This window comes from Solea senegalensis, linkage group LG6 (assembly GCF_019176455.1).
Source record: "Solea senegalensis isolate Sse05_10M linkage group LG6, IFAPA_SoseM_1, whole genome shotgun sequence".
Lineage (NCBI taxonomy): Eukaryota > Metazoa > Chordata > Actinopteri > Pleuronectiformes > Soleidae > Solea > Solea senegalensis.
Window position 1 is genome coordinate 11,157,318 of NC_058026.1, and position 19,786 is coordinate 11,177,103.

The window sequence follows — 19,786 nt, forward strand, 5'->3', positions numbered from 1 at the left end:
ACCTTGAGGCATATTATATATCAGTGATAGTGGAGGCCACTGATGAGTTCATTAAAATGCAACCACAGGCGACAGAGGGCTTAGCATTTTGTGCATTTAAACTGCATGTCAAGAAAAAGAGTGAATGGTATTTCAAGATAAAATAATGTGCACACAGCCACCACCAAAAAGGTCTAGTCTAAAAAAATAAAAAAAATAAAATCTAACAGAAATCAATAAAAAATGTATATACTGAAACAAACCTGTGTTTGGATTAGTGCTGCTGGTACTTGTAGAAGAAGAAGAGGAGTAAGATGAGGAAGAGGAGAGGGTCAGAGCACTGAGGGCTCCTGCAGGCAGTGGCTGGCCTCTCTTCAGTAGCTGCTTATGCTCCTGCTGGCGGAAGCGTGGAGGCACCTCTCTGGGTGGGTAGCGAGCACTGACAGAAGACAACTGGCACTGCTGCTGAGGGGGAGTCTGAGTTGGGAGTTGGCTACTGGAGAAGGCGCGCTTGCCATTGCCAGAAAAAGAGGAGGAGGAGGAGAGGGGCAGCGTGGGGCTGGCAGGGCGGAGGTGTTGAGGTGGGCCGGGGCTGGGCTTAGTGGAAGCAGTCTCTGGCACTGGATGGATACAATACACAGGCACACAAGAATACACAGGCACACAAGTATACACATACACACACACACACACACACAAACAAAAAGACACATGCAGGTAGCAAGGTATTAATGTCTGGGTTAACGCACTATGAGCAAATACATAACAGAAATTATTAGGCTAAGTAGTGCTGACATTAAACAGCTACTGACAAGAACAGTCCTGATGTTGAAATGCCAGCTTCTATACAGCGATTAAGACTGTTAATCTAGTTTTAAAAAATCCTTTGTGGGCTAAATACTGCTTAATGTTACAAAATTACTATGAGCCGCACATGTGGCGATCGTAACCACCCCAGTAATTTACTGTAGCAAGTTATATTCTGGTCTGTTATGTACTGTAAGATTACAAGTTACAATATACAAGTCCTTCAAACATGACATGCTCCAGTCTTTGGTAATATTTTAGGTGATATTTTTTTTAGCGTATTCAGCAGGTATTCATTAAAAATAAAACAAGCAATTCAAACTGTTTCTCTCTGCACTGCAATTTATTCAGGACTATCCCTTTAAGTAGACCGCCTCAAGCAGCCTGTTGTTCAACATATGTTAGTGCCACGGACACGCAGTATGAAAAGGTCATATTTTTTCTGCTGACTGAACACAGACACACAAATGCATGAAGAAACTACTTTCCTCATCATTACACTCTTCTCTCTCACAGACACGTGCACACACTCACACATACAATTTAGCCAAAGGACATTACACCGACTTGCCTTTCCTTCCACCCCCACCCAGAAATCTGCCTTTTGCCAATTGGAGACACATCTACCCCTCTAATTAATTGGAGTTAAGTCTGAAATTTGTTCCAAAAGTAACCTACACATGCTTGATGCAATAACTCACACACCTTTCTCTGCTGGTTTGACCTTTTCCCCTGTGGCTGCAGTGACCAGTTAGCTATCTAATTGAGTGTTGGCCTGAAAGGTGGTGTTATTAGCAAACAAAAAGTGCAGCAATAGTGAGACTAGAGTCTAAGGTCATAGTCACATGGAAATAGGACGAAACAGTCTCTTAATCTGTCTTTTTGAAAAACTTTACCCGTAAACATGGCATTGTTTCAGGGAATGTCTCCATCCACACAAAACCCTCAAAAAGATTCAAAACGCCCTAGTACCTATGCCAGGCCTGTTAGTGGCGCTGTGATGCTGATCGTACACATTACAATGTATACAATCACAAAAACAGTGACAGAATGAAAAAACCAAGCCAGGGGAAAAGAAGGGAAAAACAATCACGAGTTGTGTTGTTAATTCAAGTAAAAAATAGTGTCGGTGAAAACAGGTAATTTCAGACTGACTTTAGTTACTTTTCATTGAAAGTAGTTGCCAAACAATCTCCAAAAACAGGGGACTACAGAGGACGACAACAACAAAGACGAAGATGGGGACAGTGAATGCCAGTGCAAGAGAGAGGTTGGGACTATGACATCATTATTTTCTCAAAGTTGCATATCTGTTGTCTTTCACTCAAGGGAGAGAGACAGAGAATGACGAAAGAATCGTTTTTGTAAATACTGGTATTGGGAAAAGAAAGATAGAAATTATTTGTTAATTAAAGCTTCCGTCTGTCCAGACTGAGAGTTAGAACTACACATCATATGGTAGTCATGCACTGCAGTGCTGGCAATTACCCGCTAAGTGACATACACAGGCAAATGCTACCCCACTGGAGGTTAAAGTAAATTCAGAGTGCAGAGCTATTCACTTTGCCTGCCAAGAGGCTCTCTGAAAGCTCGGGCTAAAAACAGAGCCCTTCTCAGTGAGCACAACGCCAATCCAGATGGCTGCCTTCTTGCTGACACACAGAAAGAGCAGAGACAAGTAGGAAACTTGAAATTACATTAACAGAGAGGATTTCAAAACACAACACTGTACACCACTCCCCTTGTTTCATCAAAAGACATCCTCCACTGTCATATATGCACTCTGCATGTTTATAGAAAACGCCAAAACGCACTACAATACAGATTCACAGGGGTTTTTGGCCCATTCCACCAAAGAGAATGTAGTCAAATACACTAAGGGAGAAGGAGGTAGGAAGAGAGAAAACGACACCCCCCTCAGCATTATCTGATGGGCTGATGGCTTGGAACTGCAGCTGGTGACGCACATCTCTGATTAAATTCAGCTCAGCCCGCCTGACTCAGCCTCAACCAATCAGACAGCAGGGAGGTAAATACACTCAGTCCCCCCTGTCTGCCCGCCCATGTGAGCTTCTTCTCAGCCCCCTCTTTCCCTCAGTGGGTTGCTCCATAATATCAGTTTCTTCTCTTTTTTCCTGTCTACCTGTCTTTCAGCCTGATGTTCTCTGCTATATTATGCTGCCTTTGTACACGTTGATTCCCCCCATCTTCTTTCTGTCTCCTTACCTTTTCATCTCCCAGTTTCTAATCCCCCATCACCTCACTTTTCTTTATTTTTGACATCTTTCATCTAGTTTAACTGCAACAACTTTTTTCTGCACTACTAGATATTTCTCTTGTTCCCTGCTGCAAGATTACCAAATTGTAACAGATTAAAAATGTTTTATTGGAATCCTACCATCAAATACTAACTATGGTCAAGCTAGTATTTGTTCAATGACCAAGGAACTACCAGGATGCAGTTTGCAGTTTTGGATACAGCTCACTGCTAGAACTGACACCCAATGACATCTGTGTACAGAATTTACTCTTATTACATGCACATACTTGTTGCTAGCAAAGGAAATTTAATTGTAGGTTTTTCAAATCTAATAAAGCCAAGTACAAACACAGCTGAATTTGGTCTTGGCTGACTATTTATGTTGGTGTGGTTGTGTACATACATACAAACACACAAATTATTAAGCACATGACACACTTCAACATGAGCTTGAGTTTTCTTTCAATCTCCTCAAACTTTGTACACTATCTTTTTCTGACAAAATCACAATTATTGCAAAACAGTTTGCTGTGTCAAACAAACACATTTTCCTGGTCATAGTCAATTGCATTTCTCACATATACCCGGCGTCATACAGTCTGTGACTGTTTTGTAGTCCAAGTGCATCCATACTACAAACCCCTTATGTTGCATATGTCTAATTTCTTCCTAAAGCCATATTGTCAAAAACCATGACCAATTCACATTATTCTGTGTTTGGAAAAACACAGAATGTGTAGCGATTTTTGGTGTGATTTCTATTTAACAAGTAATGTGAATTAATGCTCCTTTGAGAGGGAATGGTATAAGTATGTGTGGATGAGAGGGAAAATTCTGTATATATATATATATATACACACACACACACACATTTGGACAAGAACTGTAGTATTCTGAAAACACACTTCCTTAAATCCTTTAAGGAACATTTTCAACTACAAACTGTGAACAACAGCATTAAACCTGCTGAAAAGCAGTAGAAAAAGGATATAGCAAAATTACACAAAATGCTGACAATGATCTCTCTGCTATCTTGGCAGTGTTAAATATCTTAATATTTAAGTCAAAGTAGTTCAAGTGACAGTTGTGTAGCAAGACTTTTATGTGGGCGCGACCTTGGTGCCTCTAACCAATTACCGAGGCATTTATACCAAGTGCACTGTAAATTTGATTAAACCCTCCAACTGAGGCACACTCTGCAAACTTGCAAACTTTTAATTACAGCCCTTCCTCACACTAAATGGTTAATTACACACAATGTGAGAGAGCCAAAGAAAGAGCTTAAGAATAGAGAACAAGCCAGTACTGATGGAGGGAAAAAAGCAGGCCACTCACGGAGAATTGCATAAAGGAATCAGATGTACAGAGTTTAAAAACCCATGAACATGGGTGAGAGGCAAGGTCTTTTGTGTCATTGTAAAGAGCAATTGCGACTGGTTCTCTGAGCATAGTGCCAGGCAGCGCAGGTTCCATCATCTCTTCTGTCCATTGTCTGCCGTGTCACTTTATTATGCAGCCATGTTTACAGCAACAGGAGAGAAGGCCACAACACAGAGGCCTATAGACCATATAAAATGATACCGTTTTTAAACCTACAAGAGCTAAGAACGAGAATGGATTCATATAGAATTATTAGCTGTGGGCAAATGGAATTTCATGGGGCTTCTTCAGTTCTGAAATGTATTGCATACACTGATAAACAAGTTGCCTAGTTGTTTTGGCACGGTAAACCAGAGGACCCGCATGCATTGAACATGCATGTGTTTATACACAAAAGGGAGGGTCAAGTGGGTGTGTCTCGATGAGGTCCCATCTGTCAGTATTCGTGGAGAAGCAGAAACCTCCCTCACTCAGTCACACACAACATAAAAGGCTAGATTTGTCACCCCTCACCCCCCCTATAAGGGAATGTTTCTATAGAGACTGGCAGTTGCTTAACACACCTCAGTTTGCCTCTTGTGGCTGTGCCTCCAGTGACCTCCTGCTATACCACTTCTCTTAAACCTCTAAATCTCTCTCTAATTAGTGCTCTCACACCCTTCTCCATGCCAGGCTCCCCTTTTCCTCTTTTACAGTCTCAGTTGCTTATCTTTGCTATGCCAAAACCTGCCGGTCTGGATTATGACAGAGTTGTCCTGAAAAACCCATTTGGCTTTTTGAGCTCTTATGTGGCCAATTCAGTCTGAATAAAACACTTTAAATACAATCATGCTACACATGATGTGAGGTCAGAGCCTGAGGACATCCGTAGAAATGTACCTTTTTGTGTAATTGGTGAGATAGGTAGCATCCCAAAATATCTAACCTTTGAAGGATTACTACTACTGTGGATTTCCCAGATGCATGACTTTATAATATGACTAACATTTTTAGTTATAATCAACTTATGACAAAAAAAATGTTGCAAATGCTTGCATTAAAATCTGTTGGTAAAATAAAAATGGTGTATGGAACTATCTCTTTTTTGTGGTAGAAGTGCAACTGAACAATTTCCCAAGGAATAATGGACACGCATGCAGTCATATGGGCTATGAAACCCTTTAGTACACATACTGTATACGAAACCATGCTGCCCTCAGATCACAGGCTGAACTGTCATTCATATCACTCGAGCTACATCCTGTTAATCGGCCTGATATTTGACACACAGCAGCTCACTGCTGGAAGATGAGAAGATGATGGGGGAAGGGCAAAGAGGCACCAAATGCTCTCTTGTCAGCAGCATATGAGCGATTAAACAACAGAGAGAAAGGCACTGTTTAAGTTGGTTTTCTTTCTCTCTCTCTCTCCATCTCTCACTCTCCTCCCTCACTTGACATGCTTGCAGGCTGAACACAAGGAAAAACAATTATGCTTTGCAGTCATAAATCCACAGGACATAACTCACAAGCTATTCACTATTATTTCACTGAGTGTTTGTAAATGTGGTTAACATAAGTGAAAAGCGGCACTAATGCTCAAGTAAATTAGCTTCTAATTATATTGCAATTCATGCAATTCCGTTTTAAGATTGTTGACGCAATTATTAACATGTGAAATTTCGAATGAATCCCATAGAAAATTAAACGACACACTTGTGTTTGAGCAAGTCTCCCGCCACTTTGGCAAATATAAAGCTACGCCGTGTAAAAGTATTTTATTTTTCCTCAGCTGTGGTTGCTGAGGTCAAACATATTGAGAGTTGAATAAAACAAGCAGAAGAAACAGTGCAGGTATGGAGGAAAGTGAGGGACAAGGTAGCGACAGGCATTACCTTTCCAATTTTCCAGCAATGAAAAGTGTGTAGGCAGCAAAAATGGAGGCTGCATATTTTTTGATTATCATGGCGTGAGAATGATGCATGGTATTAGTGTGCCTGTGTGTAGCCACCTCTCATAACTCCAAAAATATCTGTATATGTCGGTGTGTTTACACTGGCATATGCTTACAGACACTGCTTTCACTGAGCATCTCCTCAGTGAAAGCACTTGATTCACTGAGAACAGTTTGAAAGGCCCCAGGTAACTGGAAGTGCAAGTATGCATATATTTTAATATGACTGTATCATTTAGGAATATACAATCTAAAGCTTTATCCAAGTAGTTTTTATGCACTCGTCTGTTGTTATTTTTTTCTAAAGCTGGTAGGGATGTGTAGTAGTCAAGCTGACTGATTATGATTGCAGTGGTGGCAGTGATTGTGATGAAGCTGCATGTGTGCTGGCAGTGAATAATCAGCATCCCTCTGAGGTAATAGGGACCAAGAGGGAGGGTTCTGTATCAGAGGTCCAGGCTGCGTGTGTGTGTGTGTGTGTGTCTGATGGGTTAGGGCAGTGGGACACTGCCTCCTGGAACCCTACTTTTGGTGAAGCTCCATGCCTAATGGGGGGCAGAGAAGTTAATTCCACTGCACCAAAGCTTTATCTCATTTTCATACATATGAATGCGCCAGGCCCAGATCAATTACCACAAACAAATTGAAATGCCTGGGACCAAGGAGGCCCACAGAGAGAAAAGCAGAAGATGATGTTGAGTGTGGGGGAGGTGGTATGCATGCATATGTCTATGAATTTCTGAGAGTGCATGAGGAAGGTAGAATTCACTGATATGGATGGAAAGACACAAAATCACTACTGCATACTGATATTCTCCCTTCCTGCATATATACACACAGCTCTATTATTTAGTGTCACGGATGAAAACTCAACTCCTTCCAGTTCATGCCACGTTAAAGATATTGCAGATGGGACGTTGTGAGCAAACAAACAGAGGACCTGATGACTCGCAAAGCGATTAGTCCTCAAATAGGCTCCCTCGTCTTCCACTTTCTTTATCTTTCTTTCTTTATATGAGTTCTCGCTACATACACACAATAAGTTTCTCATTCTATATACCCTTTTCTCTTTATCTTCCATTAAACATAGCATAAAATAAATGTCCATGTCATTAGACCTCATCTATACAAGCACCGTCATCAACTACCAATGGTCATTTTTGGCACTTAAGTGCTCATTGTTTCATTACTTTCTTTCCTTCTGTTATTCTTGCTTCTATCTGGCCTCACATTTCCCAGGATCACATTGTCCTTCTTCCTCTCCTTTCCTTCCTCTTCCCTCCCACAGTACGTCTCTTCAGTTCCTCTGAACATATTCTCCCTGCAGAGTTTTCACTATTTTCTAACATTAAACATTTCCTTTGCTACTCCTACCAGTAACATTTATTGGGACTTATGGCTTGAATCCTGCACATTGAATTCTATAGCAGTACAGAGCCAAAACACCAAAAATATGTCACAGTCCACATACTGTGGCTACGCGATAGTTGCAGGTGAATTCTCAAAGATATTAGGTAAACAATACAGCAACACATACAGAAAGAGATAGAGAACTCATGCTCAGAGAATGAGCTACACATGTAAATAATACCACTGCTGCACAACATACAATCTGTTTCTTTAATGTAATTTAATTAAAGAATGGATGAGTTTGAAACTTTTCCTTTGAGAAGGTATTTCCATCACCAAAGAGCAAGAAAAGTGGCATTTAATTTTATTCACATCAGAAGTTTTGAAACTGCAATAGAGATAGTTCAAGCTCAGGGATGTGGCAGTGAAACACTAAGGAGGGTAATTCAATGCAGGCTGTGGATGGGCACCTGTGCCAACAGACACAGTAAGAGGATTTCGTGCCAGCCAATCACTCTGCCCATAATCTCGGCCATCGTCAACCAAATAACACCAATTTCAGAAGTTTTACATTCATTCCCTCATCTTCATCTAAAAATACAAAGCCAACTGGTCGATTTATGAGTCTTTATGTTCTGGTTTGACTCAAATTCCGATAAGTGGACTTTTTGCCGTGTTAATTTCATACCACATGTACCAAGTGCTTATGGGGGTGTTTTCAGAGCACCCCTGTTCCACAGGTAACAGCATGTATTCAGAGAATACCCCCCTTATTTTGAATATTTTGGATTAGCCCAACCCACAGGAGACAGAAAGAGCATCCAGTAGTTTTATTTAATTTTGAGCGTTTCATTTTAGGCAACAGTCAGTCCTCCTCCATGTCAAAGATATCGGCAGCATTCTACAAAAATAGATTGCGATAAACAGTCAAATGCAAAGTTTGCCAGCAACAGTTTGCATATCACAGCTTGACTACATGGCATGTCATATAAAAACAGTAAGCTAACTTGTCTTCGTTATGTTGCTCTGTCCGTTTTGAACATATCAGGATTGGCATATTTCAATGTTTTGGTCTAATAATCATTGATTCGTTTTATAACTGCAGGCGCACTTGCCCGCAACAACGGCAGCAATCTATTTGCGTCTCAGCCGCGAAGCTGAGCTCCTATGGTCACTATGTGCGACAAATAATCAAAATATTCCTCAACAGTTGATATCGTGTTCAACGTAGTATAGTATAGTATATAGTATATATATGCGCTATGATATTGCGCAGATGCGCGTGATGCAAAACACTTTCAGCCCTGTTTGCATGCCTGTATCTTACTTGCTAAAGCAAATCAGAGCTCAAATTAAAGCACAGGTCTGACAATTGGACAGCTGAGACCAGCAGATGTTAATTTCTCACAATGAAAGTCAAACAGATTTTTCTCGCAATGTGCACACAAAATCAATTTCTGCTTCTAAAAAGAGCAACCAAGGGCACACGAGGACACATTTGTTTCAGCCCCATTCTCTGGAGTTCAGATGAACTCCACGCCCCTCTTTTATTCCATTTCTTCTCTCCCCTCCACCTTCCCCCATCCTCCCATCCCCCTACTAACACCACACTCAGGGTGCTGTCTGGCTGCCCTCATGCTTCACTGCCTGATGCTGCAGGCGTACTGGGCGTCACTCCACATCATTATCACACTCTGGATTTGCATTGCTGTGTATGTACATGTGTGTCTTGGAAATTTTAACCGACATAATTGTGCATGCATGTGCAAACTGTATATGCATGTCCATCTGTGTACAAGAATGCAAAAATGTTATGTGGGTATAATGCATGAATAAAATGTGTCTATGGTTTGATAGGTCATTGTGTGTTAATCAGAGCTTATTAATGTGAATCAGTTGAAATGCAGTTTTAGAAGATGAGGTGGATTAAAGGTTGTAGGGATTTTGAACATGACACTCACCTTTGGGTTTCTGATCAGCAACCTACAGAGGGAGAATGAGAGAAATATGTTTTAGTACTGATTACAGAAAGGATGATGTTGAACTAACATGGCTTAAATAAGTACATAGATCAAAAGTGTTAAGAGCTTTATTGTGCTATCAAGTACACTTATTCAATCTTGTCAAGCCATTTGTGATATTTTCTACTGAATGAACAGAAATAGTGAGTGTGAATAAGTATTTGTTTACTAAAAAGGCTATGTTCCAGCTCAGCCAAAGATATTTATTATATAAAATACAAATGCCATGATAAGGAAAGACAATGTTTTAAAAAAGCACCGTTATTCAATGTACACACATACCAACTTAGTTGCATTTGTATTTATATAATAATTAAAAATAACAATAATAATAATAATAATAATAAAAAGCATATTTGCAGTAACAATTTGCCTGATTTTGGATCACCTTTTTCTGAGCAATGTCTTTCTTGGTCTTTTCTTCTTGTTTTTTCTTTTTCTTTTCTTCCATCAAATGGTTCTCTTTCTTCTGTTGCTAGCTTCTCTCAGCTGTCCAACAAAAAGGGAAAGTGTAATGAGTGAGATATGAAGAAAAAGGGCAAGAATGCATCAAACACTTTTAACTGCACTATTAATTGCAATCGGGTACAGTCACATTAAGGTATAAATTAAACTTGCAGACAAATATGCATACAGTTGGTAAACACATATGCATATTCTAAACCCCTTCCCTCTGTGAAACAGAGCCAATTAATCTGTCATGAATGAGTCATTCACAACCATCACATCTGAGGAACATTTTCCCTCATGGTAGACAACAACGAAGGCTGGTTTAAAGATAGAGAATGGCAGAGGATTGCAAGAAAATAAAATGGCATGGGATTAAACAATAATAGAAGGTTTTTTTTACAAGGACCTGTTTTCAGTGGTTGTGGTCAAACTACCTAAATACCTAGCCTAAGGAAATGGAGAGGGCCAGAGAAACTAAGTGTTTCTTTACACTGTGTTTCCTTTGGCTCAGCCTTTGCAATATCTCATGGAAACAAGCAAAGGCATGAGCTGGGATGGATGGATGCTAATATATAATACGGCACAACCCCATGACAAATCAATAATACAACTGTCTTAAATGTGCAAATTAAATTGATAATCTCCATATCTGTTGAAAAAATGATGAGAACAAAGCATGCATGCATGCATGCACACATGGTGTGTTTTATCCTTATGAACTGTGAGGACACTGTTTTTCTAAGACTCTAGGACATGGGCAGTCTTATTTCTGAGAGCTAATTTAAGAGATCAAGAATATAAATAATCTTTTGTTCTATACATCATGTACTCCTCATAATTCTCAGGCAAGAGGATTAATAAAACGCTTTTCTCCAACTGCACTGCCCACTAACAGGAGGAGGGAGCTGTCAATCAAAGTGACAGAAGAGGCCTCAAAGAGACTGCATGATTGTGGGGCAATGTCTCTATAGCATCGAGGGAGAGGAAGAAAAAGATTCAGTAGACAAGGGTTAGTCGTACATAAATGTGGACAGAAGGAGATACAGAAGAGACAATGTATCACGCAAAACCCTGGGAAAGACTGCTTAACTTGTGGCCATGACAGTGGATTATAATATAAGGTGATTTTTTTTTTTCTTTTGCATTGGCTTTTATCTTCCTCTTCCTTCAATCTTTCTCTCCATATGCCTCTAATATTCACACAAACATGCACACACACACAATCCTTTTTCTTCTCACTGTGGTTTCATTGTGCCATTTCAGCAGCTTGGGGCAGAAAGCCCTCAGGTACTGCAAACAATTCCAAGCATGCCAACAAAAATTTCAATAACTAGAAAACAAGAGGAAATTATGCCACAAATGAGAAAAGAACATGAAAACGTATGAGTATTCTTTCCCCATCAGTTGCTAGCGACAGAGCTTCTCTGTTGCAGCTGGTTCTGCCCCATCTGGTTACTACTCCTACTGTCACACATGACAGGAAATGAGGGTTGGAGAAATTGGGTCAGGAGGTATATACAGATACAACGTACGCCACACCTGCAAAATAATAGGGATTTATCATCAACTGACTATCCCATGTATCAATTATATATGGATTGCTTTGTATTACATTGATCTGTATCATTATTTACTCCAATCTTGGACTGCAAGAAGAAAACATTTGCTATGTGAAAGAGGAGATGGCCAACTGAGCTGACACAGACATTGCTAAAGTTAGATTCCCTTATGTCCTCTGTTGCCCCCACATATATCTTTACCTGCCTCTACCCAGTCTGTCTCCCTGCCTGTATGTGCTGCTGACACCAGCACCTTCTCAGCAGTGACCCTGGGGTGTCTCTATGCTGCCTCCAAGCATCAGATTTACTCTTGTTGGCAGTACGACACTGCGGTTAGGAAAAAGATGTCATGTTTAGGTGTTTGTCATACAAGGCCACTGTATGTCATTCCATCTACTATTACATGAAAAAGGGCCTTAGCTCAAAACATAGTAACTTACCAAAGGAAGTACTTAACTCTATAACTGTCTATAATTAAACTACCTTTACAACTTATCACCTGATAAAAGATTAACCATGAAATACAAATAAGACATGACAGACAATTCTAGAGAAATGTCTAAATAAAATATATAACAGTGATTTGTGTATTGCAGTTTACCAACACATCCAAGAGTTGGCTGGGATATTCTGTACTTTTTAACCCTCAATGTCTTTAACATTTTATATCTCTAAATTTATTATAAAAAGACACAGCTTTTGGGTTATTGGAAATGTCCACTTTCATGTGAGGCTAGCCATTGTACAAGTCTGATGCCAAGCAGAAACAAGCATGTGATTCAGCTACCCTTGTACTGAATGAATACAAAGTCTCTGGGGCCGCAGGGAAAATGTGAATAATTTGCATGGTAAGGCAGGATCCTCTCATCCTCTGCTGCAAAAGACAGCCCCATGTCCTTGGACTGTAGAGCTGCTAAGCAATAGAGAAGGAGGCTTGACAACAGGAACACTGTACAGGAATGAAGAAGCTAGAAGCTTGCTCACTCACACACTTAGACACACATAGCCTCGCATAAAAACACACAGACACATGTGGGGGAGGTTTGATGTACACAGGCGGGAGGTAGTCTGTCAGAAGCCTGTCTTTTTCTGCCAGGCATGCAGAGGAGAGGGAGGTGGGAAGAGGATAAAGCGAGATGAGGATGGGGTGGGGGTAGAAAGCAGATGCAGAGCAACACCAATTAAGAACGACAGCCGCCGCCAGAGAACCAGACAGAGAGCAAAGAGAAAGAAATACTGCCCTGGAAAGAGAAGGAACCCTCAGTGAAACTAAGAGGAAAAACTGAACAAAGCTATATTGGTGCTGGTAGAAGAGGAGAGCTGGAGAATTTTGGGGGTGGGGCGTGACACAGAAATATCCATGCAGCCTGATTATTAGTACCTAGAGACGCATGGAGAAATATGAGGGGAGAGTGGGAAAACAAGCAAAAGTGAAAGAAAGTGCTGCTTCATTTGTGTTACGAATGTGCAAGCAACGGAAGAAAGAGAGAGAACTTCAAGGGCTGCAAGGGAAAATGTGTAACTTTATGTGTTCTGAAAGGCTATCAGACCAACCACAGACAAGAACAATCACAAAGGAGTAGGAAGAAAAAGAGAGGACCTTCCTCTCTCAGAAATAGAAGTAATAGGTCGTAGCCACAGAGTGTGGCAAATCCACTCCCAACCTCTATTACCTTTCAGCCAGCCACCATTCCTGTGGCATTAGAGAAGCCACGGGACTCTCCTGAGCCTTATTACATGGAACATTATCATGGACAGCCCTGGGGAATAATTCTTCAATACCTGCTACAGACCGCAACTACTTCCCCATAAACGTGTGTGGGTGTGTATTTGGGTTTATTTAACCCGAATGGCTTGAGGAAAGACAAGCCTGTAAATTCCACAGTTGAGAAGCAGTAATAACACTGGTGTTGTTGGTGGTGTGTTTCCATCCCTCATCACACAAACATGAGTTTGAGTCTGCTTGGTTTATAAGCATTCTGTTCATACCAGCTTCACTTTCAGCAGGTGGAGAGAGTGGCTTGTGAAAATACCCAAGACACTTTGTTGCTTTTTAGACTGTGGTGAAAAAAAATAATAATCTTGGTCGGCTTAGTGGCTGAGAGAGAAAGGATGTGTGGAGAGGGGCAGTGGAGGTGGTGGGGGAGCATGATGGAGTAAGAAAGTTAAAGAATCAGATAGTGAGAAAGTCAAGGCTGTGCTATAAATAAAAGCTTTGAGGTTTGCCTCCAGAAAATTAGCTCTCAGCGTCTTGGCTGCTTCCTCTGCCAAGTCGATATGAAACTTTAACAGTGGCAGCTCATTAAATGGGAAAACAGCACAATGCATGAGACCAAACAGGCCTTCTCTCTGCCAGCACCAAAGCTAAAGCTTATTGAATTCAAGAGGAAGCTGTCATGTACTGGTGTACGTGTTCTTTGCTTATGATTGCTTTGAGTTGGGGAGAATGTGAGGTTGTGCATGCCCTGCATATGCCTCTACATTTTGCAGTGTAATTGACTGTCACTGTTTTGAAGTGAATAACAGCCAAAGGTCTGGATCGTAAAGAAGTGCTGTTATGACTGACAAAATGGCAGACCCTTAGATTGCAATTAATAGATTAAAAAACAAATATCCGATTCAACCTCATTGAACGAAGTTAAAAATAAATACATAAATACATAGAAATCTTTAACTTTATTAATTCATCATGTAGACATATTGAAAATAAAAAGTACTAGTATTAAAAAATATATAAAATACTACAGTTTTATCATTAAACATTTGTAAAGAAAAGACAACACTGATAGTTGGGGTACTAGCTTATTTGGCCAAATTGTTATTGTCTCAGATAAGTTAATGTCGTATTTAATTTAAATTGGGCTATACCAAACTGTGGTCTTACATCACAAGAAATGTTTTAGTGGCCTATTTCTAGTAAAGGTAAGCCCTAGAACCCTAGTAAATGTATTCAAGTTGACATGTAAGTGATAAAACTGAACAGACAGCTAACAAATGAATCCAACGTAAGGACAGAAAGCACATGCTAGTGCTATTTATTGTGATATTTGGAAGTGCTGTGGCCTAAGTCCTGTTACATAATGGGTAAGGCTGTCTAATGATGGTTTGGAGCAGGAAAAGGGGAACATTGTACATTGGATGTCCCACAGATTTTCTGTCAGCCACCATGTGATGTCTCTCTCCTTTTCTCCAGGTCTTTCCAATTAGCCAACATGGAGCTGAGGGAGAGAGGGAGGCCCCCACCAGACCTCGGCACATTGAGCATTCCTCTGGACCCCTGCCAAGACTCACAGGCAGAACCTCACCGATTTCAGCTTTGCCTTCCCCATCCCCCTGCTTCCATCACGACCTGGCTTACCCCTGGTGCGGCCCCTAAGGCCCAGCCGCCTCCACTGGCACACAATTTGGACAGGGAGAGGGGGACACAAGCACCAGCAAACCTGAATGAAATGGCCAAAGGACTTTATAGTTAAAATTATCTAAAACTCCTTTCACACAAAAGCCCCATGTATGACATAATGATATGAGGCATGAACATGAGTTTAACCAATGTTCATCTTTGTACAGGGACTACAGGTCAAAAACAATTATCTGGTCACTGCCCCTCATACAAGACTGAAACTATATTTTATATTCTCCACTAATAAAATATGATTTTTCAACAATGTCATTAGCTTGCACACATTTAACTAGGGAGAAGTGAATTTGTGGCTGAGAGTACAAGACGATAACATTTTAAGTATCACAACATGATCTTAGCCATCTCTTACCAAAGCAGATCAGTGTCAGTGCAGTGATGAACCAGGCTAGAAAAAACACATTTCAGCGAACACACTGGTTTTTCCTGCGACAACCAATCTAGTCCACTACAATCACTAAAATACAAAATAATACAAATTGTTGTAAGTGCAGCAGCAACCATCACTGATCTAAACAAAAAGACATTTCGTACAATGGCCAAACCAAACCCAACAGCCTGGCAAGTCTTTATCCTACTTCTCCAAAACAGCATCCATAGAGCAGAGCAAAGGGGTAATGGTTTTTAGTGGCATTACACTGAATCAAGCTCATTCTACTGTCTGCCCCCCTTATGGGAAACAGCACCCTGTGGTGGGGTTAAGTGCATTATCTATCACAGCTGTGCCAGTTGTTTGAAATGCCTCATAATCACAGGCTCAGTAACTACTGTGGTCAGGCTTGGGCTAAGGTCAATGACAGGGAAAAGGAATTGACAACACAAGCTACTTTTACATAGTGTGACTAAGCAGCATTTGTCAGGGTCATCACAAAAAAATGCTCAATCAATTGCAAATCACTGCACAAAAACAAAAACTCATAATTGAAGAACCCAAAGTGAATATAGGGTAAGAGTGGCATAGGAGAAGCGGCTCATCCAAGTTGCATGCTGCCCAACAAAGACCAGAGTAATGGAAGCAATCTGAGGATTGATCTATTGTTGATGTTCTGTCTCTAAAGGGTTAGACAAGGGGAAGAAAGCTTTGAGTTTCTTTTTAAACGTATGATCCTGCTCAGTGATAAGAGGCTACAGACAAAGTTACTGCCAGGGTTTGTGCTCATGGCTTTGTTACATTACACTCTAATCAAAACAGTGTCTGGATGCCAACAGCCTAGAGCCTGGCTGAATACACAGCCAACATGGGTTAAGGGTTTCCTGCTAGCATGCAGCCAAAATGCATGCTGAAAGAGTTGTATTATTATTCATTGAGCACTAGGCCGCCAGTGTGAGACTGAATTTCTCACCTTGGGTCTTTTTGAAATGGGAAATAATCAATATCACACATTTGGACAGTGTGAAGTTATGCATTTTTTGTGACTAGATTTGATGATGTTGGTATAGATTGAAAGACCTCATGTCCATGTTCTTCCAAGATTATCAGTTTTATAATAATTTCTCCTAATGCTCCCACACACCCCTGATTTACCCAAGAGCCCCACAGATGAGCCACCTTTTGTGGCTACAGCAGTAGCCATTGGGCTTATCGGGGGTTAAGCTTAACTATTTGGATTGGCAGAAATGTAGTTTGCAGAGACAATGTTTTTTGTCTCTGCCTATTCCAAAGTTTTACACACACCAAAGGGACCATATGTTTTTCATAGATTTTCACAGACACTCTCTTACTGCTTGCTTATCAGCCTTTTGGAAAGATGTGCATATGGAAGGGAGGACCCTTGATCTCGGGTAGGAACAAAGCTGTTTGTGTGTCTGTAAGTAAGCTGGGTGTCTAAGGCATGCCGGGGGTAGTAACCTGTTAATCATAACCTGATTAACAATTGCAGGACATTAACCAACTGCCTGAGCTGTGAACTTGACACAAATAGTGACACAACCTCCCATGGCGCAAATCAACAGGCATTACATGTTGTAATGCCTGTTGATTCAAACATAAGCACACACATTTTGCAACAGCACACTTACATTCCAAGATATGGCAAAAGCAGAGATGCAAAATGTATGGACTGCACATAAATAATGTGTGTATGTGTGTCACTGGTGCACGTGCACGATTTTCATTTCACCACCTCACTGGTGTGTGACGATAGAGATTAGACAGTGGTGACAGAGATGTCAGAGGGGGGAAGGAAAAGAGGTTTGAAATTGAACAGGAAATTATGTACTTCAATTAAGACATGCGGAGGAGATATTAAAAGCTATACCCCAGTGCCTGGGGACAGGACGTAGAAGGGGGGGATGCAATGGAAGGTGACAGTTAAATCAGAATCCCTGGGTTTCTCACTGAGCCGGAGGGTGGAAAAGAGACAGGGCAGCAATTTTAAATAATGTACTTGGGACTCAGTGTAGTGAAATGCACAGTAGTGTGCAAGATACATGATGTGATAGACTATCATTTTTTGTAACTCTTATCAGGTAGAGTTACAAAAAGAACCCCAGTGGAGTTACACAGTGGTAATCAGGATAAAATCAAACATCACGCCTCGGTCAAACTGAGGAAAACCACTGCGATAGAATATGTAGACACAAAACCAAAACAAGAAAAGAAAAGAAAAGTATACCACCCCTCACCCTTATGAAATTATACTTTGTCAGCAACTGCAATCAGTGAACAATTCCTTTGCAATACATAAGCACAAAATCACATTCTGTGACTACAGAGACTTGTGCTTGGCAGGCAGTGCTTGCAGTCAGTTTCAATAAATCCTCACATTAAACACTCACATGTACACAGAGCATCCACTCAGCCAATCATGAAAGAGCTATGATATAACACACAAGTTCCCAACATTTTTCACATTAAACCGCCTCTTGTATACGCACGAAGGAGAATTACCTCCAATCGGTCGTTTTGTCATCCATCCAACATCACATATACGACACGTATATCCTCCAAAATACACACTTAGCGCTCTTAAAGGCTGGCTGCACCAGGTCTTTTTTATATACTTTGATTTGATTTGAAACGTGTATATTGTGAAGAAATCACTCAGTCCTGGAAACAATAATAATCATTGGTAGACTAAGAGTGAGTCAGTGCTATGGTTACAAACCATAAATAAATAATTTATGACACATATTAAAGCCATTGCTTTTATAAAATTTAAATAAAATAATGAAGCTGTATAGTCACTCAATTGCCCCCTTTTCCTTTTTTAACGTATATTGCATTACATAGACATATATACAGTATACACTGTGTCTGTGCACCATTATGATCTCCACTCGGCAACTACGCTTGCTCATCCCCCACATGATATGAAAAGCCATTAATTTGAAACTTACCTCGCGTTAACCACAGCTTTGGCAGCTTTCAGTCGAGAGCAGGTGCATGGCAGAAAAAAAGATGCAAGAAAATCATTCTCCGACGTCTTCTCTAAAAGTTACCCGTAAGGAGATGGAGCAGAGATTCAGTCGCAGTTGAAGTCAGACTTTACAGATAAGCCGTCTGCTGCTGCTGCTGAAGCAGCTTGGTGACAAGAAGATACCGAGGTAAACAAGGGCTACTGAGCCCGATATGACGTTGCACACAGCAAGTTCGGCAATGTATGCTTAGAACAAAAAATATATTTTTTAAATATCACCGAGAAATTAAACTTGCAAAAAACAGTTTGTTAAAACGTCACGAAATAAGGGGGCGTGGAGGGAGCGGAACACCGCCAACAACAAAAACAACGAACACGAATAAAATGACTTAAAATTGTAAGCTAATCTTAGCTAGTAGGCAGCTGAAAATCATCGACCGTCGCGAGGTTTTGCAAAGTGGAGAATTCAGGCAGCTTTCGTTAAAATTGCCGACGACTTCTCGCGTATCAGAGCAAGCCGACGGTCGCCGTCAGCCAGCCAACTTGTTTTAAAGTGCAAAAAGAAATGTTTTGTTTGTTTGTTTAGGTCGCCAGCTGGACGAAAAACAAAGGGCTGGCTATCGCGAATGCAAATTGAGAAACGACTCCGGGAAAATACATTCTGCGTGGATCCAGACAGCGGAGCGGACAGTCATGGCAAGCGTTCAGTGGGCTCTCGTTGACAGTGGCCTCGCAGCCATTTTGTTCCAAGTAACAACACTGCAGTCTCTCCCTCTCCTCCTCTGAGAGAGCGGGCAGACCAGGAAGTGGCTCGAGGTACGTCACTCCCGACCAACCACAACACCAGACACTGACTCCGCCCATTGGCTCCCCGGCCCCGCCTATGCTGTTCTCCAATCCTCTCCATGGACGCGGAGGGTGGATATGACAGGCAGCTCACATTTCCAAAGTAATTGCTGAAGCATGCAGCAAACACTGTACTGGGAGGATGATAATATGAAATAAGAAACATATTAATCACATCATTTAAATGTTTCAGAGGCAAGCAATAACACAAATGTGAGGATGATGTTGAGTAAGTACATACGTATTGTTAAGTATTGCATAAAGGTTATGTAAAAGGTTTGTATGAATTTTTGATCAAATTCATACAAAACAGTGGACTCACATAAGAAGTGTGCTAAAATACTTCTCATTCTCCAGCTTTGCCTGAGGATCAATTGTCTCGCATTGCTCGCGCAGTGTGCAGCAGAAGTTGAGAAATGTTTAAC

General features: G+C 40.9%; 1 protein-coding gene across 3 annotated transcripts in view; it reads right to left on the minus strand.

Annotated features, from left to right (window-relative positions):
* Positions 1-19,136, minus strand: part of tnrc6c2 (trinucleotide repeat containing adaptor 6C2) — a 40,401-nt gene extending 21,265 nt beyond the window's left edge. For 2 of the 3 annotated variants that reach the window (XM_044028624.1, XM_044028622.1), the window contains exons 1-4: positions 18,496-19,136; positions 10,118-10,218; positions 9,670-9,691; positions 243-599 (exon numbers count right to left, since the gene is read on the minus strand). In XM_044028624.1, coding sequence (XP_043884559.1) covers positions 243-599; positions 9,670-9,691; positions 10,118-10,180 — 442 coding nt within the window. In that variant the 5' untranslated portion in view covers positions 10,181-10,218; positions 18,496-19,136. The remainder of the gene's footprint in view (positions 1-242; positions 600-9,669; positions 9,692-10,117; positions 10,219-18,495) is intronic. The other variant, XM_044028625.1, reaches the window with a different exon arrangement.
* Between the last annotated feature and the right edge of the window lie 650 nt (positions 19,137-19,786).